General features: G+C 40.4%; 1 protein-coding gene across 1 annotated transcript; it reads right to left on the reverse strand.

Moving 5' to 3' along the window:
- Window positions 1–24,722, reverse strand: TBPL2 (TATA-box binding protein like 2). Its single transcript, XM_027111753.1, has 7 exons — window positions 24,616–24,722; window positions 21,683–22,047; window positions 20,807–20,894; window positions 18,714–18,805; window positions 15,152–15,319; window positions 11,610–11,704; window positions 1–236 (listed from the first exon to the last, which is right to left on the reverse strand). Exons 1-7 carry the CDS (start codon window positions 24,667–24,669, stop codon window positions 160–162), a joined length of 939 nt encoding a protein of 312 aa, XP_026967554.1. The 5' UTR covers window positions 24,670–24,722; the 3' UTR covers window positions 1–159.
- Between the last annotated feature and the right edge of the window lie 2,858 nt (window positions 24,723–27,580).

The following is a 27,580-nucleotide window of genomic DNA, read 5'->3' on the forward strand; positions in this document are numbered from 1 at the left end:
AAAAAAGTTTCTTCATTTCTTAGGCATGGTTACTCATACAGAATCACACTTTAATAACTGAAGTCAAAATGTGCATGGAATATCTATAATCCAGCAGTTTCTGTGCTGGGCTTTTGCACATATTCAAACCAACATACTGTGAGATGTTGAATGATATACTCAGGTTTTTTTAAAACCCTTTAGAATAGGATAGATGTTTTCAAATGCTTCATAGATCTCAGAACGTTCTTTGGCACCTATAAAGAAATCCAAGTTTACATAATCATTAAAAACAATACTAAAATTTTCTTAAGACTAAAACTTCATTGTCATCTCCAGTTACTTTTAATACAATAACATCTCTTTAGGTGTACCTGAGAAGTGACATTTATTCCTGGTAAAGACAAAAGAATTTGGTGACCACAGCTACATTCCCACAAACACATACCCTAGAGCAGAGTTCTCCAGTATCAGTATGTCTTTGGCCTCCTAGGGCATAGTATGAAATATGAAATGTTATCTCTCAGTGTGTCATGAATGTGACCACAGAACATGACCTTCATCAGCACCTGTGGGCACTTAGCTACCAGCAAAAGGAACTTCCTTTGATCTACTCATGTCTAGTTAACATGCTGATTCCCTAATACTGACTGAGACAAACTATTCTAAAGTTTTAAATTTCAGTATATGGGAAGGGATTATTAGAGGGGAAAACGGTACCATTGTTACCCTTAAAGTTTCAAGAGCTCTTTAATTATAACTGCTCTAGGAGTTAAGATGGATAAAAACGTGAATTAGACAGTCCTCCCCCCTTGAAAGAGATTATCAGTCAGCCCTACTCATATCTCTCACCACCAACCACCACTACTAACTTTCCCCTTTCAAAGCTATGCAGACACATTATGCTAAGGGTTAAGGACTGGTGGTATTTTTGTTTATGTGGAACTGTCAGCTAATCGGGAAACTATTATCTGATATTATTGGGCAGGAGGCAAGGAGATTAATGAAAATATAAAAACTGTTAGCATGAAGAAAAATGGAGGTAGTTTAAGTTGGTAAAGACTCGTTCTTGAGAACTATAAACAAGGAGGAAGGCTCAGTGAGAGAGCAGGAATAACCTGTGAGAAGTGGTTATCTGGTTGAAGGATGGGACTAGTGAGAGGGAATTACCGAAATGAGGATCACCAGATTTGAGAAGCAGGTAGAAATCAGGATTCAGAATCCAGGATGAGCTATAATAATTTAAAAAATGGAAAATAGCAAGTGTCGGCAAAGAGACTGAGAAATTGGAACCCTCATACATTGCTGGTGGGAACTTAAAATGGTTCAGCTACTATGGAAAACAGTTTGGCAATTCCTCAAAGATGTTAAAATAAGAATTACCATGTGACCCAGCAATTTCACTCCTGGGTATCTGGGTATATACCCCCTCAGATTGAAAACAAGTACTCAAACAAATAACAGGCATGTAGCTGCATATTCATTGCCGCACTATTCATAATAGCCCCAAAGTGGAAACAACCCAGTGTCTACCAACAGATGAATGTACAAACAAATTGTGGTAGATACATACAATGTAATATTATACTGCCATAAAAAGGAATCAAGCACTGATACATACTGCAATTGGATGAACCTCAAAAACATTATGCTAAGTGAAAGAAGCCAGACATGAAAGGTCACATATTGTATGATTCCATTTATATGAAGTCTCCAGAATAGGTAAATTCACAGAGACAGAAGGAAGACTGGTGATTGCCAGGGGCTAGGGTGAGGGAGAAATGGGGAAAAACTGCCTAATGATATGGGACTTTATTTTGGAGTAATGGAAACATTTTGGCACTAGATGCAGTGGTTGCACAACATTCTGAATGAACTAAATGCCCCTCAATTGTTCATTTTAAAATGGTTAAATTCGTACTATTTGAATTTCACCTCAATAAATTTAAAAAAAATTAAGAATCAAAAATGAAGTACTTATAAGCCTAAAACCGGGGGGTGGGATAGGTAAGGGCAACAAGTTACTTATTCATTGCCAAAGAATTTACTCTGAGTCTCCACCCTCAAAGATGTGGGGTGGGGAGGAAGGTGAATTATTGACATGCTTAACAGAAACTCTGTACCTCTGAGGTAGGAAAAAATCCCTTAAGTCTCAGCAAATTTTAATTATAGCACTAAAATTTTAGTTTCTTAAGAGATTGGTTCTGTAGAAACCAAAAAGTGAGTTGGGGAAGCAGTTAAGTAAAACACTACTATAAAAAGACTCTCTGCCTCTGGTTTGATGGACTTTTTCAGCTTCTGGATACATTTGAACAGAACAGCTTTAATTGGGAGACAGTGAAGTATAACAGGTATAGCAAACACACACACATTCACCCAATGCCCCCCTCCCCTAAACTAAGGTTCTTTTTATATTTAATTGAGTCACAGAGTATCTAGGTCCAGCATTTTGGGTAACCATGTACTTTGGGTTTTTTTCGTAACACTTAAAAAAAAAAATCATACCTAAGAGCATTACATTTAAGCCCAAAAGAGTATAACGTTCTGGCATCCCCTAGAGAGTAGAAAACACCCATCACCCAAGAGGGAATGGACACTGAGAGTGATCATTATTTTATATCATAGAAAAACAACGTTAGACACAAAAGGGCTTTAGGGAAATTATCTAGTACAATTTTTTTATTTCCTGTGTGGGAAAACGAGGCCTAAGAAGTTGAAGTTCCCCTGAATCATGAGTATCAGCTATGAGGGAAGACCTCATGTATCCAGTGTTCCTTCCTTTACACCAAAAGTCATCAAATAAACATTGCCAGGAATTGTAAATCCCAATGAGGGGATTCGGTCAATTTAGTGAAATATCTCCTCACTGAAATATTGGCATAAAAATTTTGAGGAAACCTAAATTGTCCCCATAGTCCTATTAATAATCAATCTATAATCAAACATCCCAATTTGTAGCACCAGACTCTGATTATATACATGACCCTTGTCTTTTACGCAAAACCTACCAGTCCTTTCCTTCAAGTAACGATGACCACCACTTTGGGGGATAAACGCCATTCCTAACTGCGGCAAATGAGGTAGAAATTCTGTGGCTGGTGCATTGGAGAAAGGACTGGCTTGAGATCAAACCATATGGGCTCAAATGCAAGGTCTACAACTAACTAGGTTTGAAATCACAGGCAGATTGTTTAACTTCTGAGTTTCCATTTCCTTACCTATAAATAAGGACAACAGCCTTCTCATAGGGTTACTATAAGGGTTACATGAGCAAGTTTTTGCAAAAAGTCCTTTGCAAACCATAACATTTAACAAGATTTAAGCCATTATTATTGTCCTAGAAGAATGCACTTCAGGATTAGGGATGCTGGGATGGCTGGCCCACGAACAGATGGCTTATTATTTGGTTCTGTGAGAACCAGTATCACGTAATTTCTCTTCTTCACCAGGGCAGGATTTTTGCCAGATGAGGGGTATGTTATATTTGCTTTGGTATCCTCAGCACCCAAAACAGTAATATGTACCTGGTAGGCACCCAAAGTTTCTTAAATATCTATCACCTGTCGATAAGGTTTGTAAGCTCATCCCTACCCCTTAGCCAGCCCAAATATCACTTTCCAATACTACTTGGATTTTACAATACTATTCTTATACCAAGTCACAACTACACATCTTATTTTTCCAAGTGATAGCATACGCGTGTGCACGAAAATCTTACAAATTGCAAAAAAACCCAGCATTTAATCACTCAAGGTATACATTTTACAGTATATACTAAGTCACTATTAGTGGTGGATTCCCAGTAATGATTGACAGGGATATCCTGTTCTGTCTCTGGCCCACTCACTATTAAGTCTTGCCATTTTTATGCTGCCCTCTTGGTTCTTGGTTCATTTCCAAGAACCACTGACATCTAACTGATTGAGAGTGGCCCTTGGTAACAAAGATCCAGCTTCTTCGTTCTTTATGCTGGAAGGAAATAAGTGCGTGAAGTATTTTTCTAAAGCCTCTTTAAATTTCATATTCCTATCATCTGGGCAAGGCATGAGAGCAAAATTTCACCTTTTTGAATGCTAGGGAAAAAAGAAGAAGAGTGGGAGGTAATAACAGCTAACGTTTACACCATGTTTACTGTACACCAGGCCTTGTTCTTCTGCCTCCTCATAACACTTAGCAGGTAGCTTCTATGGGCACCCGACTTTTACGTATGTGGAAATCAAGGTGGAGAACAAACTCACCCAAGGTCAACACAGCCAATAAATGGTAAAGCTTGGATTCAAACTAGACAATTGGCTTCCAGAGCTCAGCCTCTTAGCCAACACACCTGCTGCCTCTCACCACTAAGAGAGTATTTATCATTCCTTAGCTGACAAGGAGGATTAGGAGGAAGGTGCCCAAAAGACCACACAGGCGTTTTCACAGACATCGAAAGAGCTGGGGGACGGTGAGTACGAGAAGATGGTGGGCTCTGAAGCCAGGCATGTGCAGCACATATAGCTGTTTGACATTGTTAAGGTTACATGATCTCTCCATTGTCCTCATTTTTTTTTTTTTTTTTTTTGCTGTACGCGGGCCTCTCACTGTTGTGGCCTCTCCCGTTGCGGAGCACAGGCTCTGGACATGCAGGCTCAGCGGCCATGGCTCATGGGCCCAGCTGCTCAGCGGCATGTGGGATCTTCCCGGACTGGGGCATGAACCTGTGTCCCGTGCATCGGCAGGCGGACTCTCAACCACTGCGCCACCAGAGAAGCCCTCCATTGTCCTCATTTTACAGGTGAGGAGACTGAGATATTAAGTACAGCCTCAAAGAGTTAACCAGAACCCACATAAAAGCCCTTACTTATCATAGTGCCTGGCACATGAGTGCCCAACATATCTTAACTCTATTACGTCTCATCTTAGAAGTGAAAGTTGACGTATTTGCTGTTCATTGTATATTGTTGCAGCAGATCCTAGCTATACTATTCATTTTACCATGGTTTGAGAAAAATCATTGGTCCTAAATGTCACATTAGCCATAGAAAAGCAGCACAGACCTGGAAAAGCAGTGTTAAGCTTGACCCAGGTCCCTTCGCTGTTTGCTGTCTGGGACCATGACAAAGTAGGATAGTAGAGCCTCAGCTCACTTAACCATTCATTCAGATGTAGCCTTAGACATGGTGGCTGCAGCTCTGGTACCTCAAGGGAACAAGACAATTTTACAAGGATAAATTATTTTCGAAGACCCTGCAAGCGGCATGTGATACAAAAGTTTCAAATTGCCACCCATTTGTTTTATGTACATTGGTGTTCTACGGCTCCTACCTAGGGGAGAGCTGGGATCCACTATTTAATACAGTGAAATTCAAAGTGTGTTTGTAATTTCAACACTCTAACACTTTCTAGGCAAAAGTTACTTACCCTTGTTGGGACCTTGATTTTAAAACAGCTCTGCAGAGTCTTGCCATGTTGGGCTAGACCATGGGAGCCTCTAGGACTCCACTGGCTGCTCTACACAACCATCCCCAGCTGAAGTTCTAGAGTCAAGGTTAAAAGGAAGCCTCTTTGATCCCTTTCCCCAGGTGTACACCCAAAATTGGGTCCTTGAGGTTTTAACCCACTTGCAGGTGAAAAGAGTCTAGGTAACTAAGGTTAAGGAATAAGGAGCATTTGTCTCTAGGTTTGGAGCAAAAGCAACCTAAGCCATGTTGTTCTAGGTAAAGTACTTTAAGACAATATGGCATAAACAGGGGAAAAAAACTCAATAGATGGTAATTATCCATATTTTAGTAGTAAGACATTGGCTAGCTTTTACTTCAAAATACGTATAAGCAGAAATTTGGATTTCAATCAATATATCTCTTTCCGCCTCTTCACAAAAGTGATGATCTATGTCTTACAAGAGTGAAGAAATTTAGCTTTGCCTGTTCTTTGGGCTGAATGCATTAACAAATTTTAAGAGAAGTATACTGTATGGTCTTCTGGACTGTGTGTTGACAATCCTTTACTTGTGTGATTTGAAACTTCTAGCACATGTGCACATGAAAGTTTTTTTTTCCTTTTAATTTGGGGTAAGAAAGTTGGTCTGAATTAAGAATATTTAAAGAAACTTGTTCTGGTGTACCTGTAATAGGAACTTAGCCTGTACTTGGCAATTTGCACTTTTAATAAGACAGTTCAAAATAATACATAGCACATAGATGAAAGCATCCTTCCAAAGGTCTTGAAGTTTATTCCCTTGAGTAGGGCCTATATTTGCCTCCAATATCTATTCTATTCCATTTACTTTGCAGACTTCTTCCCCTTCCTTCAGAACATATAGAGGGAAACTTTATGTCAGTCACTAGGAGGTCTTAATTATTCCAGACACTATATTGGTGGCATCTGAGGAATTGCAGCTTTGCTGTATTCAAAAGGCTCTTGAATTCCAAACAGGCTTTCCCCACTTTGAAGACACATTAGATTCCTTTTTAGAGAAAAGAAAACTACAAAACTTACTGAGCTTACTGAGTTCTAAAAGAAGACTTAACAACAGATACTCCGTGTTTTTGGATGCTGAGTGATAGAAAGTTTCTCAAATTAATTCAGCTAATGCAGAAATCTCAATTGGTTTTAGATGGGGCAAGATGTTATAAAATTTTAAAGTTTATTTGGAAGAATAAATATTTGAGAGGAGCTAACAAAAGAGAAGTAAACTGGGGCTATAAAGAGGGGAGTAAAGAGGGGAAACTGGCCCTATCAGATATAGAGACCACTAGAATGAAAGCACATTTATAACCACAATATAGTATAAATATAATAGGATTATCATAGCATATTTCTGGAGCAAAGGCAGGACTGGAGAACAGACCCATATATAAAAATAAAGGTCAAAAGGAGTCATCACAAGTTAATAATGAGGAGAACATGTAGTTTTAAGATGTCTAGCTAGCTGTTTGGGGGTGGGGTATAATCAATGTGGCTCGTACCATATAAACTTGGTATTCATCCTGGTACAGGAGACTAAAATGTGGAAAAAGTCAGACAAAATAAGGCAAAAATAGTAAACTTCAGTAGAATGGTATGGAAAAGAGTCTCCAGGAAGCAGAGGAAGATGGCCGAAGAGTAAGACGCAGAGATCACATTCCTCCCCACAGATACATCAGAAATACATCTACACGTGGAACAACTCCTACAGAACACCTACTGAACGCTGGCAGAAGACCTCAGACCTTCCAAAAGGCAAGAAACCCCCCCACGTACCTGGGTAGGGCAAAAGAAAAAACAGAGACAAAAGAATAGGGACGGGACCTGCACCTCAGGGAGGGAGCTGTGAAGGAGGACAGGTTTCCACACACTAGAAAGCCCCTTCGCGGGCGGAGACTGCGGGTGGCGGAGGGGGAAGCTTCAGAGCGGCAGCGGAGGAGAGCGCAGCCACAGGGGTGCGGAGGGCAAAGCGGCGAGATTCCCGCACAGAGGATCGGTGCCGACCGGCACTCACCAGCCCGAGAGGCTTGTCTGCTCACCCGACCGGGAGGGCGGGGGCTGGGAGCTGAAGCTCGGGCTTCAGAGGTCGGATCCCAGGGAGAGGACTGAGGTTGTCGGTGTGAACACAGCCTGAAGGGGTTAGTGCGCCACGGCTAGCTGGGAGGGAGGCCGGGAAAAAGCCTGGAGCTGCCGAAGAGGCAAGAGACTTTTTCTTCCCTCTCTGTTTCCCGGTGCCGAGGAGAGAGGATTAAGAGCGCCACTCAAAGGAGCTCCAGCAACGGGCTCGAGCCGCAGCTATCAGCGCAGACCCCAGAGACAGGCCTGGGACGCTAAGGCCGTTGCTGCCGCCAAGAAGCCTGTGTGCAAGCACAGGTCACTCTCCCCACCTCCCCTCCCGGGAGCCTGTGCAGCCCGCCACTGCCAGGGTCCCGTGATCCAGGGACCACTTCCCCGGGAGAAGCACAGCGCGCCTCAGGCTGGTGCAACGTCATGCCAGCCTCTGCCCAGGCTCGCCCTGCACTCCATAACCCTCCCTCCCCGCTGGCCTGAGTGAGCCAGAGTCCCCGAAGCAGCTGCTCTTTTAACCCTGTCCTGTCTGAGCGAAGAATAGACGCCCTCAGGCGACCTACACGCAGAGGCAGGGCCAAATCCAAAGCTGAACCCTGGGAGCTGTGCGAACAAAGAAAAGAAAGGGAAATCTCTCCCAGCAGCCTCAGGAGCAGCGGATTAAAGCTCCACAATTAACTTGATGTACCCTGCATTTGTGGAATACATGAATAGACGAGTCATCCCAAATTGAGGAGATGGACTTTGGGAGCAAGATAGATTATTTTTTCCCCTTTTCCTCTTTTTGTGAGTGTATATGTGTATGCTTCTGTGCGAGATTTTGTCTGTATAGCTTTGCTTTCACCATTTGTCGTAGGGTTCTGTCCGTCCGGTTTTTTGTTTTTTACTTAAAATTTTTTTTTCTTAATTATTTTTTATTTTAATAACTTTATCTCACTTGATTTTATTTTATCCTCTTTCTTTCTTTCCACTTTTTCTCCCTTTTATTCTGAGCCGTGTGGATGAAAGGCTCTTGGTGCTCCAGCCAGGCATCAGGGCTGTGCCTCTGAGGTGGGAGAGCCAACTTCAGGACACTGGTCCACAAGAGACATCCCAGCTCCACGGAATATCAAAAGGCGAAAATCTCCCAGAGATCTCCATCTCAACACAAAGACCCAGCTCCACTCAACGACCAGCAAGCTACAGTGCTGCACACCCTATGCCAAACAACTAGCAAGACAGGAACACAACACAACCCATTAGCAGAGAGGCTGCCTAAAATCATAATAAGGCCACAGACACCCCAAAACACACCACCAGATATGGACCTGCCCACCAGAAAGACAAGATCCAGCCTCATCCACCAGAACACAGGCACTAGTCCCCTCCACCAGGAAACCTACACAATCCACTGAACCAACCTTAGCCACTGGGGACAGACACAAAAAACAACAGGAACTACGAACCTGCAGCCTGCGAAAAGAAGATCCCAAACACAGTAAGATAAGCAAAATGAGAAGACAGAGAAACACACAGCAGATGAAGGAGCAAGGTAAAAACCCACCAGACCTAACAAATGAAGAAGAAATAGGCAGTCTACCTGAAAAAGAATTCAGAATAATGATAGTAAAGATGATCCAAAATCTTGGAAATAGAGGAAATGCAAGAAATATTTAACAAGGACTTAGAAAAACTAAAGAGGAAACAAGCAATGATGAACAACACAATAAATGAAATTTAAAATACTCTAGAAGGTATCAATAGCGGAATAACTGAGGCAGAAGAACGGATAAGTGACCTGGAAGATAAAATAGTGGAAATAACTACTGCAGAGAAGAATAAGGAAAAGAGTCTCAACCATTTACTTCAAGAATTTTAAAAACCTTCTTTATGTAAAAATAAGTCACCTGGAAAAAGTCACAAATAAAGTAGTTACTTTCGATATTATGGTGAACTCATACAAATCCTTAGTGAAAATAAAAACAAAAATAAACAAATGGGACCTAATTAAACTTAAAAGCTTCTGCACATCAAAGGAAACCATAAACAAAACAAAAAGACAACCCACAGAATGGGAGAAAATATTGCAAACAAAGCAACCGACAAGGGATTAATCTCCAAAATATACAAACAGCTCATGCAGCTCTATGTCAAAAAAAACAAACAACCCAATCAAAAAATGGGCAGAAGATCTAAACAGACATTTCTCCAAAGAAGACATACAGATGGCCAAAAGCACATAAAAAGCTGCTCAACATCACTAATTATCAGAGAAATGCAAATCAAAACTACAATGAAGTATCACCTCACACTGGTCAGAATGGCCATTATCAAAGTCTACAAACAATAAATGCTGGAGAGGGTGTGGAGACAAGGGAGCCCTCATACACTGTTGGTGGGAATGTAAATTGGTACAACCACTATGGAGAACAGTATGGAGGTTCCTTAAACTAAAAATAGAACTACCATATGACCCAGCAATCCCACTCCTGGGCATATATCCAGAGAAAACCAGAATTAAAAAAGATAATGTACCCCCCCGCCAGTGTTCACTACAGCACTATTTACAATAGCCAAGACACGGAAGCAACCTAAATGTCCATCAACAGAGGAATAGATAAAGATGATGTAGTACATAAATACAATGGAATATTACTCAGCCATAAAAAAGAATGAAATAATGCCATTTGAAGCAACATGGATGGACCCAGAGATTATCATACTAAGTGAAGTAAGTCAGACAGAAAAGGACAAATATCATATGATTGATAACAAATATCATATGATAGATAACCAACAAGGACCTATGGTATAGCACAAGGAACTCTACTCAATATTCTGTGATATCCTATATGAGAAAAGAATCTGAAAAAGAATGAATATATGTATATGTATAACTGAATCACTTTGCTGTACACCTGAAACTAACACAACATTGTAAATCAACTATACTCCAATAAAATTTTTTAAAATTTAAAAATTAAAATAAAGAAAATTTTAAAAAACTAAGTAGACAAGAAAGGAGTAAGTTATGTACATACTATTTACAAAAGATAAAATGCTATTTACAGGATATGTTGAAAAGTGATCAATTTCTAGTTCTGAGTACCAGTGAGGTTAAAGCAGTGAGATCACTTTCACTTATGTAGTTAAAGTTTTCTTTTGTACATTTTTGTTTTGAATGCTGATGAGGTTCGTAAAAGACACTTAAGAAACATTGCTGGTAGGAATGTAAATATGATATAGGAGAACTGTATATATATACAGTTCTATGTATATATATATAACCCTTTTTAAAACAATTTAGTAATTTGTACTAAGAACCTTAAACATGGTCCAATCCTTAAACAAAAGTTCAATTTCTGAGCATTTACACTAATAAAATGATCCCACACATAAAAACAGCCGAAGTTTTGTGTCATTTATAAGCAGCAAAGAAAGAACATATAAACACCTGACAATGGGAGAATAAGTTTGATGGAATAACGTGTTAGAATGGAGGTCGGAAAACTTGGATCTGCTGGCCAAACCTAGTCTGCTGCCTGATTTTTGTATAGCCTGTGAGCTAAGACTGATTTTTATATTTTAAATGGTTGGGGAAAAAAAAAAAAAGAAGAGGAAGAAAATTACTTGATATATATAAATTAAACGAATTACATTAAAATCACACCTCAGAGCCTTTTCCTTTATGTGATGTCTACGGCTACTTTCACAATAAAATGACAGGGTTCAGTTGTTGTGACAGAGACTCTACTGCCCATAAAACCTAAAACATTTAGTATTTAGCCCTTTGCAGAAAAAGATTTGTTGACCCTTCTGTTGGAACGCTATTCAGCCGTCAAAAGCCTTCATCAAGAGTTTGTAACAATGAGTTAAGCTACATATGTTATAATGTTAAAAGGTAGGATATAAAGATGTATATACATATCAAAGTGACATAAAAACATGGAAAAAAGTTATATTGTTTGACTATTGGGGCCAATGGGTGATGCTATATTTCTTTCTACTTTTCATTTTTTTTCCAGGTATTCTAAAATACCAAGAATTGCTTTATAATAGTGCATAAAGCTATTTAAAATGTAAAGCAAAGCACACACATAGCTATTGAATTTTATGAAAGTCAGAATCTTAGAACTTACCTGTCAACACAACTTTTCCAGATACAAAGATAAGCAACACAATTCGTGGTTTTACCATTCTGTAAATAAGGCCAGGAAACAGTTCAGGTTCATAACTGTTAAGATATAAAAGAAAAAGGTTAAAAATAGCACTATTCAACTGCTTTCTCATAATATTTGAGACCCAGTGTGTACTGAAAAGCAGTTTTCAAAAGCTTTTTTACCAAAAACCTTTTGACCATCTTGATAAAAGCAGTCTTGAGTGTCCTAGGTAATTTCTGTGGCCATCAAGAATAGAATTCATTTTTGGTCATAATATTTTTCCAAGTGAAAATCATTTCACTTGGAAATGAAATTAAAATTAGCTATAGATCAACATAATTTAGGACATCAGATCTAATGTTTTAAGATCTTGTTAGTTAAATATTCTCCATCTGTCAAAAAAAGTCTATCAATAAAAATACATAACACATTTTCCAAATTTTCCAAGTTCTACAATAATGAGCACATTTTGTATGTATTTATAAACTCCTAAAGTTAACATTTTTAGTGGATAGGACCTAAAAAAATTTCTAGACCACTGTAATTTGTCTTTGGACAGATGCCGTCTAAAGAAAGAAAACTAAACCATCCCAAGTTTTAAAAATTCAGGATTTGTTCCTATACATAGTAACTCACTCATATTTACTATTAAATGTAAGCTGGTTTCTCTGAGGAACAAAGGATGATTGGGCTAAGAACTGCTTCCCCACACTCCACCAGAGAGAAGAGGAGAGATTCCTAGAAAGGCCTGAGAAGCTTAAAAAAGAAGTCAGTAGTTAAGAAGAAGTTGATGAAATAAAACTATTCTCAAAACAATGGCTAATGGAGATATAAGAAAATGAAGAAATCTGAGAAATGGAGCACTATATATAATACACGTGAATTTTTGCACTTAAAGGGTGAGTCCAGGTCACAAAGAAAAACTCCATTCCATTCTGCAATGAATAAGACCCATACCACAGCAGATGTGAAACTTCTTATTGGCACCAGCAAGATGTATCACAGTGGTGAGGCTACCTATCTGAAGTATGTGGAGGTCATTACGGGTGGACATGTCTTCCTGGGACATCACTCTATCTTACTGCAGAAAGCCTGTCAGGACTTCTACCCACAAACCACTTCTGGACACTGGGGACACAATGACAGTAGCTGGAGCCCTGGGAAACTTCTATGGGAACTACAAGGTTCGAGCCAAGAAAGTGAAGTCTGGGGCACAGAAGAAATGTTTCCATCTAATCTTCCAGCCAAATCTTATGACACTAAAAGGGAAAAGAGAAAATAAAAGTCTTTGGTATGTAAATACCTGTAAACTTCCCTAGACTGGGAAAGGAAACAGACGTCTAGGTCCAAGAAGCACAGAGACTTCCAAACAGGATCAACCCAAAGAGGACCACACCAAGACACACTGTAATTAATATGGCAAGAATTGGGACTTCCCTGGTGGTCCAGTGGTTGAGAATCTGCCTTCCAGTGCCGGGGATGTGGGTTTAATCCCTGGCCAGGGAACTAAGATTCCACATGCCGTGGGGCAACTAAGCCCACGCACTGCAACTACAGAGCCCTTGTGCCGCAACTACTGTGCCCATGTGCTGCAACTACTGAGCCCATGCACTCTGGAGCCCGCATGCCAGAACTAGAGAGAAGCCAGCCCATGCACCATAACAAAAGATCCCGCATGCTGCAACGAAGATCCTGTGTGCTGCAACTAAGACCTGATGCAGCCAAATGAATAAATAAATAAATATTTTTTAAACTGCCAAAAATTAAAGATAAAGAGAGACTATTAAAAGCAGCAAGGGAAAAGCAACAAGTTACATACAAGGGAACTCCAATAAGGCTATCACAGCTGACTTTTCAGCAGAAACTCTGCAGGCCAGAAGGGAGTTGCACAATGTATTTTAAATGATTAAAGGGAAAAAGCTACAACCAAGAATACCCTACCCAGCAAGGCTGTCATTCAGATTTGATGGAGAGAGCAAAAGTTTTACAGACAAGCAAAAGCTAAGAGATCAGTACCACCAACCCAGCTTTACAAGAAATGTTAAAGGAACTGCTTTAAGTGAAAAAGAAAAGGCCACAACTAGAAATGTGAACATTATGAAAGGAAAAAGACCCTGGTAACATCTTTCCCATGTTCAGAAAAAGTTGGTTCCAAGAAAGATAGACAGGAGGTGCAAGGCTGAGGATCTGGAAGATAAGACGAAGCATGAGTTGAGAGACTCTTAAAAATGAAGGTTTTACTATAAATCTATGAGTTATTCCAAGATTGAAGAAAGAAAAGGACACATAAAGAGGGAATATGTCTTGCGTGGGGGACTTCCCGATGAACTCAATGGGTACCTCATAGGCACTTAATAAGCCTATGCTGAAGAAAATTGAGGCAGAGGAAAAAAGAAAATATAATCAAGGGGAAAATAAATATTGCCTGAAAAGTATCATAAAAGCTAAATCTCAGAATGAACAAATTTTTTTGGAAAGTCAGGGGAAGAAAAAGGCAATTTTTAACTTCTGTCTAGGTCATGTCTCAAAGGAGAGCTAACAAATGTCAGCTCACAAATGCTAGAGAAAGCAGAGCTATGTGATCCCTCTCTACTCTATTAAACAGAATGATTGCTCAAAGGCAAAGGGACGGAAAAGTAGAATGAAAGAACTTCAGTTCAAGCTAGATCATGAAAATTTAAGAGCATCTGTGACTCGAAGGCAGTTCAAGTGCCCTGGCCCAAGTGTATATCCCAAGGGGTGGCGGCATTTGGTGTTTGTCAGTCACCCTCCATCACAGCTCTCTGAGGGCCTGAGCAGGCTGGGAGAAGCACCGAAGCAGCTGAGGGAGGAGGAGGCGCATTTGCTGTTGAGATGGAGACGTTACGTGTGAAGAAGCCAGGCAGCCTAGAGATACTCCCAAAGGAATATGAATCCGTGAAAGAAAAAACAATAGTGGGGGCTACAGCTACACACAGAAAAAGAAAACCCTTGAACAAACTCAACAGGACAAAAACTAGATAGGATTGTCTTCCAAGAACGTGCTAAGGCCATTCTTTTTTTCATCTTCTCTCCAGCCCTTTCTCCCCTCACCAGCTGTCAGCCCTTCCTACTTAACCTCATCCATGTCATACCCCTTGCTCTTCTGGCCACTGCCACCACGCCCCAGCCAGATTTGTTTAGAAATCTATACATCAGGGGGTCTCAAGATGTGGGCCTCTGGACAGCAGTGCTGGCATCACCTGTGAGCTTGTTAGAACTGCAAATTCAAGCAGAATCTCTGCATACCACAGCCCAGGCACGAATGTGTGTTGATAAGCTGTCCAGGTGATTACTATGCAAGTTAGTTTTGAGAACCACTATTGCAGAAGATTGGACACGCATGGTAACCAGTGAGGACTTAGGTATAGCATCTTAACCTTTTCACTTATTGTAGTTTTTTAAAAAAATTATATTTCTCTGAAAAATACATTATATAAGCAGCCCATAATAGAACTTTAATAACTTGGGAAACTCAGAGTTAAGTTATGCAACAATCATACCTACTGAACTGCTGATGGGATAGCACCAAACCTTCCAGCCTAATAGGAAATCTCACATCACAGCTTCCAACCATGTTCTGAATTTTAAAATCGAGGAATCTGGCAGGAAAGCCCAGCTTCTGCACCACACGAGCATACTTTCTTGCTGCAAGTCGAGACTGCTCTTCGCTGGGGAACGGCAAATGTAATTAAAGATGTCTTAATCACTATGACTGCTAACTAGCTAGGCTTTATTCACACACTTCCCTGATTGTATTTTTAGCGTATGTACCATGTTTATCTTTCAGTGTATACTAGGAAGCTATAGACTTTGAAGAGAAGGACCTACCTCCCCTACTTTTGTCCCTAGCACCTAGAAAAGGGTATGGTACAATGTACAGTTGTTGAACTGAATCATAAACAGATTTTTGTCTTCATTTGCCATCTTTCACATATAAGGTAGTTTTTTCTTTTACTTGTTTTAAGTGTTATTAGATGAAATTAACTATTCCGCTGGTTCTCAGAAAGTGTCCTCAGGCCAGCAGCAGTACTACACCTGAGAACTTGCTAGAAATGCGAAGTCCCAGGTCCCACATCAGACATGCAGACATTCTGGGGTTGGGGCCCAGCAATCTATGTCTTAACAAGCCCACCAGTGACTGTGATGCTCACTAAGATTTTAGAATCATGCTTCTGGTCTAAAGGTGTGTACCATTTAGATGGGAACAGCAGTAACAAAAATAAGGACACATACATACATACAAAAAAAATCAACACGAGGAAGTAAGTTATGTGCCAGCTGAGTGGCATAGATAGGATGCCAGGACTTGGAACTTTATGGGACAAATTATATACTTTAAAAAAAAACATGAAAATACCTCAAAATCTGCCCAATGTTGCTCAGGTTTTCTCACACAATTGTCATTCAACTCATACTCAATATGAGAAAGAAATAGATTCATCCAACTGTGTGGCTATGTTCTTCTAAATGTTTGTCCTACTCCACCCTTAAATCCATGGTAGAGAATGTGAAATCCTGAGATCTGGGGCTTTATTTTTCATCAGATACTTTTCAATGGTCACTACCAAAATAAAAACAGTGAGTAGCAGGGGTTGCCAAACAGGGGCAACACCTGGTGGGTGAATCCTATGAATTCCACCCACTCTTATGGGTTATCCCCACCTTTAAGTTGAAAATCAGAAGTACGTTAAAGAAAAGCCAGATTGAACTTATTTGCCTGGACAAAAGGGAGCGAGCGGTAGAGTCTCTTTCCAATCTAGATCTGTCACAACACTGTGCCATTTTCACATCACCTCATTTCATGTTGATTCTCCTCATCCATTACCAACTCCTGAAAAGTCCCTAGCAAGGCCGTGTCCCCAAGACAGCAGTGAAATAAGTGGTTTCCATTTTGAAAAACCACATTTTGTCTAAATGACATAGTGCTAATATTTATAAGGTCAAATTTCAAGAATTTGCATAGCCTTATAGTTTCTTGTATCACACAGAAATTCCCATTCAAACAACTAACAGTTAAAATCTACATACATTTTCTTGTACAAATATTAGAAAAGAGGTTAAGAACCTTGAAATTTCACCACCAGTGGTAATTACCACTGATAAATTTGGCTCCTCTGCACTTTTCTGTGCAAAGGCAGGTATCCTGCACTATGCAAACTCTGATTATTGCAACTAAAGAGAATACGTTTGGTTAAATTTTTGGAGATAATTCTGATATCTCTTATACTAACCAAACTTTGACAACTCTCTATCCAAAATTCAACAACCAGATAGATTTGGATAACAAATATCTCTTATAATCTGAACTCACCATCCAAGTTTTCACTATCAGATTTTGGGAACCAAATAAATTCAGATAGGAAACAAAAACTCATGAATTAGGAAAAAAACACTCATGAATCTGTGTGTTCTCCCCTCCCACAACTTATCCTTCCAACTCAATATACTATACATGGCTAAATAATTTTATTTTATGATTTATTCAAAACTGTATTGCTAGAAATTTGTTCCCTCTGCCCCTGTTTTAAACAATGCTGAAATGAACATCCTTGTAGTTATCTTGCAGAGTTGTCCAAAAATGACTTAAAAATGGAGATTTCTAGGTCAAAGGATACACAGATCAACAGAAGAGTTAAGGCCACAAACTTACTCAGACACAGGTAAAGAACTTAACATGTAAAAACAGGTGGAGGAGAAATACAGCAAAATAGATTCTTCTATAAATGTACTGGGACACTGACTGGGCATTTGAAAAAAATGATCTTATATTGAAGTAAAATTCTAGACCTGCTCTGCCCAATATGGTGGCCACTAGCTACATGTGGCTATTTAAATTAAAATCAATTAAAATTAAATAAAAAGTTCAGTTCCTCCATGGTATTAGCTTATTTCAAGTGCTCAGAAGTCACATATGACTAAAGACTACCACATTGGACAGCACAGATACAGAACATTTCCATCATCCAGAGAAAGTTCTAGATGAGTCAAAACATTAACCTCCTTTCTTCAATACAAAGCAGGACCTGATAAAAACCAGAAAAATATATGGAGGTCAATACTTATGTCATGTTGTGTGTGGAGAACGCCTTCCTAAACATGAAGCCAAACACTGAAACCATAAAGAAAAAAGCTGGATAGACTAACCGTACACACACAAAATTAAATTGCATTAAAAAAACCCATAAAATACCACTAACATTAATATGGGAAAAATATTTGTGGTATAAAATGGTGAAAATACTTAAATACCAAAAGACAAATATCTCCACAGAATATTGGGCAAAAGATACAGTAGGTAGTTTATATGCTTATGAAAAGTTAGTCTCACTACTAAATCAAAAGAAATGTGATTAAAACAACTTTTTGCCAATCAATTTAGCAAATATAAAATACAATATTAACACCCACTGTTTACCAGAGAAAATGAACACTAGGTGCATCTCTCGAGCGAGGAGAAATTGGTACTATCTTTCAGGAGGATAACTTCCTACTCATCCTCCAACACTTAGAGGGAAGAGCAGCTCTCCCACTAGTTCTATGGTGAAAGGATCTACATCAGCACATGGCTACCTCTGCATGAGATCCAGGAAAGATGAGCCTGTAAGAGATTGCCTCCTGAGTGAATGCTCAAGCTAGCGGTCAAGAAATGTCTAATTTCCCTCCTGTAAAAAGTTCTATCCATTCTTCTGCCTGCAATGAGGAAAATACACAAGAACTTCTTTCCCAGGTTTATAACAGGCTTTACCACTACTATAGCCTTTTTTTTCTTTTAAAATATACCTTAGAAACAAGTTGTAATAGCCTAGTAAAGCCCCCTTCACTATGGGGGACTGTAAAGTGGGATATAAGTCCGTATTATGAGGCTGAATGTTTTAACTGAATTTAAGCTGAATTTAACTGAATTTAATTTTAACTGAATGTTTTTAATTTGGCATTTCATGAATTTAACTCCTTAGCAAAGTATTTTGCTTCTACGATGTGTTTTAGAACCTTAATGCCACCCTTCCTTGTTTTACATAGTGAATTATTTGTCTGGTAGTGCGGGAGGACGGCTTCTCTTACCTTCTGGCTCCTGTGCAGACCATTTTCCCAGAGCTAAATATCAGGGCTGTAGTCCTGGGCTCTCGGATCCTCATTATGACGGCGGCAAACCTCTACACACAGAAGCCAAAAGGACAATTAGCCTCTGCTAGGGGTTAACACTATTCCAGCTGACCAGCTGGGCTGGACATGAAAACAGTGTTGAATAAATTGAAATTTAATGGGAAAACTAAAACCTGTCTGGGTCTATTCTCCCACGTTAAGGTTAACAAAACAATCATGATTCTAAAATATACATACTTTGAAAAAACAGGTAAGAATAATAATAGTAAAGCTAAAATTTAAGTACCTGTTATGTTTCAGACCCTATGCTAAGAGCTTTATAGGTTTTATCGCATTTAACCTCATGACAGGACTGAGCTGAATCCATTATAATTCCCATTTAGTGCACAGGGAAACGAAGTGGTTATTTAACTTCCAACATTATACAGGAAACAGTTAAGTTGAGATTTAAAACCACGACTATCAGACTCCATGCTTTTTGCTTTGATATACTTTTCTTTCAAAGACTCTTTGAGGAAAAAAAAAGTATGGAGCATGTTACAGCCTTGCCAAGACTCTAGAATGTACTAAAAAGCAGCCAAAATATAGAACAGAATACATATATTGATAGGTGTTCTGAAGATGAATGACAAAAAGTTGATTTGTCAAGCTCTTGCCCGCCATAGTCCTCAATGTGGTCCCCAGGCCAGCAGCACTGGTAAGTCCTCCAAGTGTTGCTGACGCAGGGGAGGGCTGAGAACCACTGGCCTGCCACATCGACTTCCCCCATTAAGCTGGGAAGGAAACTGGGGTGGGTACCATGCAAGACCAAAGTTCCATGGGTTAGAGCCCCTCCACAGGACAACAGATCACTCCAAGGCCAGACTGGCAATTTCAGATATGAAGTGTTAACAGTAAAAGAACCCTGAGTCAGCACTACACAGAGCCGAGCAAGGACTATTAATGTTTTCTAGGTGTTCACTAAAAAGGTAGTGCTCTCACCTGGCATTCATTTTGTTAAATTCTCAAGGCAGCTTAAGTGCCAAGTCAGAATTTTTCTGGCTGTCAAGTCCAAGTTTGGACAGATTGTGTATACCAAACTGAGAGGAGAGCAGAGGATGGTAGAGAATAAAATATGCTTAAAATGTTGATTGCTCAATAGTGTGGTCCATCGTAGCTACAGCCATAAAAATCCTAGCTCATCATTGCCTTTCTGTCCTCATCATAGCCGGCTACATGAAATATAAATAGGAAAGCTTAGCTGCATTCGGTAACATTCAGGTAACACTTCAGAGGTCAGCAACAACACTACATGACAGGAAAAACAAATACTTAATCCATAAATAGTTGATGTTGGCAAGGTCCTCTGGGTTCCGACTAATATGACCTTTTTCATCTAACTCCATAAATCCTCCCCCACCCAAGACAGTAAACTTTTTCCCAGCAGGGACCAGGCCTCACTCATCTTTGTACTAAGTACAGAGCCCACCAAATTGTTAAATGTTGATTGAATTAACAAATCCACTTCCTAGGTAAATAGACCATTGAAAATGGGATGCCTGGCCTTGGGAGGACACAAAAAAGAAAGATTTTATTAAACTTTGACGGAAAACAAAAAAATCCCTGAATCTTACACTTGAACTTTACACTTTAAACAATTGAGCTTTCTCAGGTAAGAGAAACTGTAAATGGAAAAATACACAGGTGTCAGGAGATAGGACAAAAATTAGAAAAAATTATTTCCAAGAATATGATGACATTGTAAGAAAGTTAGCATTTCCATAGTCAGGTTGAAAACAGTCATACTGAAAGGTTTTTCTGAATGACAAGGGAAAGAACTTTTAGGAACTGCTCAATAATTACTGTATTCAGCACAGAAAATGAGATTATTTTTTTATAAGTTCAAAACAGAGAATGAGCCGATTAAACTTGTGTTGCCAAAAGCTTTTCACTAACAAATTTTTTTCTTTTTAAAAAATAAAAACAAAGGAATGAGTCAATATCATGATCATATGAAGGAAAGAAAATCTAAATAGAACCTAACTGTGGAAAAAATTACTGGGAAATCTTACCTTTGGGTTATATTCTGCATTTTTTGCATGCAAAGCTATTTTCTTCAGATCCAATTTACAGGCCAGGTTTACAGTGGAAACTATATTCCTAAAGAAAAAAGTCAACCTATGTGATGAATTGGGAGATTGGAATTGACATATATACACTAATATGTATAAAATAGATAACTAATAAGAACCTGCTGTATAAAAAAATAAAAATAATAATTAAAAAAAGAAATAAGTCAACCTAAGTTATACCAGATATGAAAAGTAAAAAATAATTAAAACGTATTAACTTCCTCATTTCATAGGTTTGGGTGACTTCCTGGGGGAGAATTATTCTAAATGTGAAATGTATAATAACACATTTAGTGGTTAAGACTCCTCGCTTCCACTGCAGGGGGTGCGGGTTTGATCCCTGGTCGGGGAACTATGATCCCACATGCCACAAGGCCAAACAAACAAAAATAATAGCTTTTTCTAAAATTTCCTGACTAGCTGACTAAAATTAAGCTTTAGACCTTTTTCAAAATGTCTCAAAATAGAAATCACAATATCAAATCAACTTGCAAATCAAATTCAATTTTACATCTTTATATCCTTTGTGTTATTCCAACTCCAGCCACAATGTTCAACTACAGTGCTTTACTATAAACAATACAATCCTTCAAGAATGTGTATACTCACCTTTAACTCCCTCTTAGGAGATCAAGAGTTACTGCTTCATTTTACAGATAACCAAACTGTCTGAAGTCCATTACGAACTAACAAAATCAAGGAAAATGACATCTGAAATTCTCTTCCCTACACTATTATCATCCCATTCAGGAATATATTGATGAAATGTGTACTCAGAAGCATCACCCATTTAAAACAACAACAACAACAACTTACTGTAGTTGAGGCACAATTCCAGAACATCCTGAAACAGGGGTCACTGGTGTCATGGGAGTTATGGATGCCAGAGGCAAGGAGTGTGGTTTCTCAGGAGAGGGCTGGGCTGAGTCAGCATCACCAGCATCACCAGGGTGGAGATGTGAATGGGAATTTGACCCACTGCTGCTGTTTAAGGCCAGGTCAACGTCCTGTTGGCTGGGTAATGGCAACCTACTTTGCCAACTTTTAGTTTTACAATTTTCTTCAGTTTCATGCTTGCTTCTAATGACAGTCTGTTCTTTATTCTCTTGGGTAAGCTCATCTGGTAGGAAGCTAAGATCCACAGATGAGAAATTGCCAGATGTTTCTGTGACTTCTTCAAGCTGTGAATTAAACATAGTCTCTGGATTGGATGAATTAGGTATGTACACATCATAAGGCACAATTGGGCTGAGCAGGGGTGATCTGGGTGGAGCAAGGTCATCCTAGGCCATTCCCAAAACATAAACAAAACACAACAAACAGAACATCATGTCACACCAAAGGGATGCCACCTTGGCTGGCAGGCAGTGTGTTCACGATGAGGCAGTTCAGGTAGCTTATATTCATGCCCTGCTCTTTCCACAAAATATCATTAAAATTCTACTGTAGGGTTACAACACTTAACGAAAACAGGAAAGTATATCTTAAAATGCAGAAAAAGCATTTTTCATAAAATGTTTTCCCTACTTTGGTTAGACCTGTAGTAAGTTGCCACTCTAAATCCAATTTTGTAACTGAGGCAATTTGGCAACCATGCTCTAAACTGTGTGTACTTTGAAGAGTACAGATTTTCTGTACTCCTTAAGTTGATTTAAAGATTTTTTTGGAGTTTTAAATTCGTATTTTAAAGAGAAGAGCAGTAAGTGAAGGAAGCTGAGGAGATAGCTTTGAGTGCTAATCAAGCCTCCACAAGGAGCCATCTTTATTTCTTCTAGTCAAAGGAAGGAAAAGAAATCATTCCATTTACGTGAATGTGCAATAGGGAAAGTTATTGAAATTTAAATGGTAAGACTAGTTTAAATCAATGTATTATACTTCCAGTCCAGGGAAGGCTGCTCAACTTCCATTATCATCAACCGAGGGAAAGAGGCGTGCAACTGAGGGAAGCAGCTAATGTAAAATTCATGGCCTTTGTTATGGAAAAAAATCCTTGGTACATATATTACCATCCACTTCACCCAAGCTGCAGGCCTGGATTCTAGATTTTGACCACTGCTGGCAGGATAACCTCATCCCTTAGAAGATCATACTTCTGACAATTGAACAGTCCCCAGTGCCTTGTGCTGCATCTTCTCCATCACAAAGCTATTTAGCTAGTGTCTGGCTAGATCCTGTTGAATTGTGCTGTTACCACAAGTCCAGCAGATGGCAGGGGTGACTAAATGTTAGAAGAAAACACTTAAGAAGAATGCATTTATTCTCTGGAAATAAGATTTGACCTTATTTCATTTTGAATTATGTTATTAGTCTCTAACTCCCTCCACCCCCATCCCACAGATGGGCCCTGAGGGACACTGAGGTGGGGACAATGGCCCAGATTCCTCTCCATTGTTTTTTTGGCCTCTTCTGTTCTAGCCAGAAAAGATTCCATCAGCCAATTTACACTAAAGCACTAATACCTGCAACTATCAGTGTCTCCCCTCCTTTCTCCCATTATGGCATTTTAGCAGGGTACAAAGCCTCCACCCAAAGAACTAAACTTCAACAAGGAATTTAAGGCAATGGCAACAAGATATCAAAGGGGGATGTTTTATGGCAGTGGAACCCTGACAGCCTCCTTTAGAGAGAATATGCTTACAGAGTATTCCCTGCATCCTTGGCCTTATACCTGAAGAAACTTTTTGTTAAACTGTCTTTGCAGAGTCATTAACTCATCTTTCTCAGAACCTTTCCAGCGTGGGCTCTCCTTTTGCAATGTTAAACGCTGTGGGACTTCACTATTTCTACCTCATTGCTAATCATTGTCTATTTAAAAATCCGGGGACTTCCCTGGTGGCACAGTGGTTAAGAATCCACCTGCCAATGCAGGGGACACGGGTTTGAGCCCTGGTCCAGGAAGACCCCACATGTCACATAGCAACTAAGCCCGTGTGCCGCAACTACTGAGCCCACGTGCTGCAACTACTGAGGCCCGCACCTAGAGCCAGTGCTCCGCAACAAAAGAATCAACCACAATGAGAAGCCCGTGCACCACAACGAAGCGCAGCCCCCGCTCACTGCAACTAGAGAAAGCCTGCGCACGGCGACGAAGACCCAATGCAGCCAAAAATAAATAAAATTTAAAAAAAAAAAAAAAAAAGAATCCGGGTCTTCCCTGGTGGCGCAGTGGTTGAGAGTCCGCCTGCCGATGCAGGGGACACGGGTTCGTGCCCCGGTCCGGGAAGATCCCACATGCCGCACAGCTGCTAGGCCCGTGAGCTATGGCCGTTGAGCCTGCGCGTCCGGAGCCTGTGCTCCGCAACGCGAGAGGCCACAACAGTGAGAGGCCCGTGTACCGCAAAAAAAAAAAAAAAAAGAATCCGACACCACCCCGCCAGCCGAAAGTTTTTCCCTCGCTTTTCTTTTTGAAGACTCCTTCCTCTCGTTTCTACAGTTCTTAAATTAAAAAACAAAACCCAAAAAACGTAAGAATCACAAACTGAAAGAAGCCACAAGTGCCTCCAATTTGTATTCATACTACACCAGGTTCGAGCTCTGTTGGCAACCTTGGGTAAGTTATTTCAACTCTCGAACCTTCTATGTTTTTCAACTGAAAGACGGGGATAATCAAGCCCACCTCCTAGGGTCGCTAGGAGTTTTACGAGAGATAAAATAAAGGCAGAATCCTTAGTGCGCAGCACCCAGCGCCCAGCAATGGGGCGGGATGCGGACCCTGACTCTGGGACCGTGGTGGCGGCTTCCAGGCTCACCTGGGTGGCGCACCGGGCCAGGAAGAGCTCCAGGAACGTTTCTTCCCCCTCCATGGACGGAGGGCTCACTGGAGGGGTTTGGGAATCGAAGGGAAGAGCCAGCGCGAATCGAGCTGCCGCTAACTGCGACGAGGCGCGCGGGGCGCGGAAGCCGTTTATCAGCCCGCGACCGCACGTGGCGAGGCGTGGCCCGGGCTGGGGGCGGGGATCCGGGGACCAGGGGCTGGGCGGGGGCCTTTGTGCCGGGCCTGCGCAGTCCACGCTCCTGTAGCCGGCGCGAGGGAATAGATGCTGAGCCAGGGAGCTGGGTGCGGAGCTCAGCAAGGGGGCCACGGGTCGCGAGCAAGGGAAGAAGAGCTGGGGCTGGGAGGGGAAGACTCTCTTCACTGGGGTGCTGTCACCACACCCGCCCACAGCTGAGAAGCAACTCGGCCTGCAAATCTGGAGATCTCCTTCCACCTGCGAGTGCTGCCTTTGCCTCCTGCAGGAGAAAAGGTATCGGTGTTCGTAGCATGAAAGGTGAACGAGTTGGACAGTGAGAAAATAAATTTTTTTAAAGATAATTTTTTTCTTTTCTTGAGCAGAGCGAGTGGAATTTGAAGCGCTTTACCCAGTCAGGTGTTGCACTTTTATGTCATAATTACTTCTCACTTTCAAATCCCAGCTGGCTTTTTTCCAGTCTAAATTCAGTCTAAAGCCACATATAAAAGAATGTGTTGCTGCAGTTAGGGTTGATGCAGCTGAAGAAGGTAATGTAAAACCAAATAATCAGAGGATTTCCCCCTTTTTTGAAATTATTTTAATTTTTAGTGCCTCAGCTTTCATAAGAACTTACATGTGCGGAATGGTTCTATAAATATAATTGATACCTTTTATGTAAGATATTTCAAAATGTACGTGGAGACGCACACATAAAATACATCTTCCCTTCTAGCCTATACTCTGAGAGCAGGAATTTTGATTACTAACCTTTGTGCCTCTGTACCAAGCTCATAGATGATCAATAAAATTTGATCAGTGAATGAAAAACCACCCTCAGAATGGAGCATAGTAGAGACAGAGTACTCTAAGAATCAGATCGATAAAAATTGTGTAGAATTTCTAATCAAGAACATAGGAAATATTTTGATAAAGCTGGAATTTTTTAAATAAATTTATTTATTTTATTTTTGGCTGCGTTGGGTCTTCGTTGCTGCATGCGGACTTTTCTCTAGTTGCTATGAGCCAGGACTACCCTTTGTTGCGTGCATGGGCTTCTCACTGCGGTGGCTTCTCTTGTTGCGGAGCACGGGCTCTAGGCACGTGGGCTTCAGTAGTTGTGGCACGTGAGCTCAGCAGTTGTGGCTCCCGTGACCTAGAGCACAGGCTCAGTAGTTGTGGTGCATGGGCTTAGTTGCTCCACGGCATGTGGGATCTTCCCAGACCAGGGCTTGAACCCATGTCCCCTTCATTGGCAGGTGGATTCTTAACCACTGCGCCACCAGGGAAGCCCAAAGCTGGAATTTTATATAATGGTTATACTGATATATAATTAATCTAATGATTTATGTTAAGTGAGATAGCCTGTCAAAAATGTTTAGCATAATACCTGCTTAGTAGCTCAAATATTAGCTCTTATATACTGATATATAATTAATCTAATGATTTATGTTAAGTGAGATAGCCTATCAAAAATGTTTAGCATAATACCTGCTTAGTAGCTCAAATATTAGCTCTTAGTTTTGTTATTAGACAAATATGGACCAAATTGTGTCTGCCCCTCCCCCAAAATTCATATGCTGGAACCCTAATCCATGTAACTGGTGTCCTTATAAGAAGAGAGAAACACCAGGGATACCTGTGCACAGAGAAACAGGCCATGTGAGGACACAGTGAGAAAGTGGCCATCTTTAAGCCAAGGAGAAGGGCCTCAGGAAAAAACAGACCTTCTGACACCTCGATCTGGGATTTCCAGCCTCCAGAACTGTGAGAAAATAAATTTCTGTTTTTTAAGGGATTCAGTCTATGGTATGTTGCTATGGAAGCCCTAGGAGGCTAAAATATATGCTTATAAAGAATCTCATCATATGTGGTAGGTGGAATTCTGAGATGGTCCCCAAAATCTCCACCCTCTCCAGTTATGCAAACACTAATCTAGGTGCTGCTGTGAAGGGATTTTGCAGGTCTAATTAAGGACCCTAATCAGTCAACTTTAAAAAGAGAGACATTAACCTGAGTGAGCCTGACCTAATCACCTAATCAGGCGAGCCCTTAAAAGGAACTGGGCTCTTCCTGGGGAGAAAGATTCAGAGCTAGAGAAAGAATTACCATGAGGGAGATTCTCCATTGCTGCTTTGGAGATGGATGGGGTTATGTTGCAAGGAAGGTCGGTGACTTGGAGGAGCTGAGAGTGGCCCATAGTTGATACCAGCAAGGAAAGCAAGACCTCAGTCCTGTAGCTGCAAGGATCTGAATTTGGCCAAGAACAAAGAAAGGAGGCCTTAAAAGGAGCTCAGCCTGGCCACTACCTTCATTTCAGCCTTGTAAGCTCTGAGCAGAGAACCCAGTCATGCGGTGCTCAGACTTAACAACCTATACAGCTGTGATCTTATAAATAGGTGTTTTGTTTTTTTTTTAAATCTCTATTAGAGTATAATTGCTTTACAATGGTGTGTTAGTTTCTGCTTTATAACAAAGTGAATCAGTTATACATATACATATGTTCCCATATCTCTTCCCTCTTGCGTCTCCCTCCCTCCCACCCTCCATATCCCACCCATTGAGGTTGTCACAAAGCACCGAGCTGATCTCCCTGTGCTATGCGGCTGCTTCCCACTAGCTATCTATTTTATGTTTGGTAGTGTATATATGTCCATGCCACTCTCTCACTTTGTCACAGCTTACCCTTCCTCCTCCCCATATCCTCAAGTCCATTCTCTAGTAGGTCTGTGTCTTTGTCCCGATTACCCCTAGGTTCTTCATAACA

The sequence above is a fragment of the Aethalodelphis obliquidens genome, unplaced genomic scaffold (assembly GCF_003676395.1).
Source record: "Aethalodelphis obliquidens isolate GAN/ISIS:26980383/991018 unplaced genomic scaffold, ASM367639v1 scaffold10, whole genome shotgun sequence".
In the NCBI taxonomy this organism is placed as follows: Eukaryota; Metazoa; Chordata; class Mammalia; order Artiodactyla; family Delphinidae; genus Aethalodelphis; species Aethalodelphis obliquidens.

What these genes read in the sequence shown, in the direction of transcription:
- TBPL2 (XM_027111753.1), bottom strand. Translation starts at nt 24,669, where the DNA reads ATGGAGGGGGAAGAAACGTTCCTGGAGCTCTTCCTGGCCCGGTGCGCC. An exon ending in GTCTGCACAGGAGCCAGAAG is followed by an intron (nt 15,320 to 18,713) that starts GTAAGAGAAGCC and finishes GCCGTTCCCCAG; the next exon opens with CGAAGAGCAGTCTCGACTTG. An exon ending in TCCCATCAGCAGTTCAGTAG is followed by an intron (nt 11,705 to 15,151) that starts GTATGATTGTTG and finishes ATATCTTAACAG; the next exon opens with TTATGAACCTGAACTGTTTC.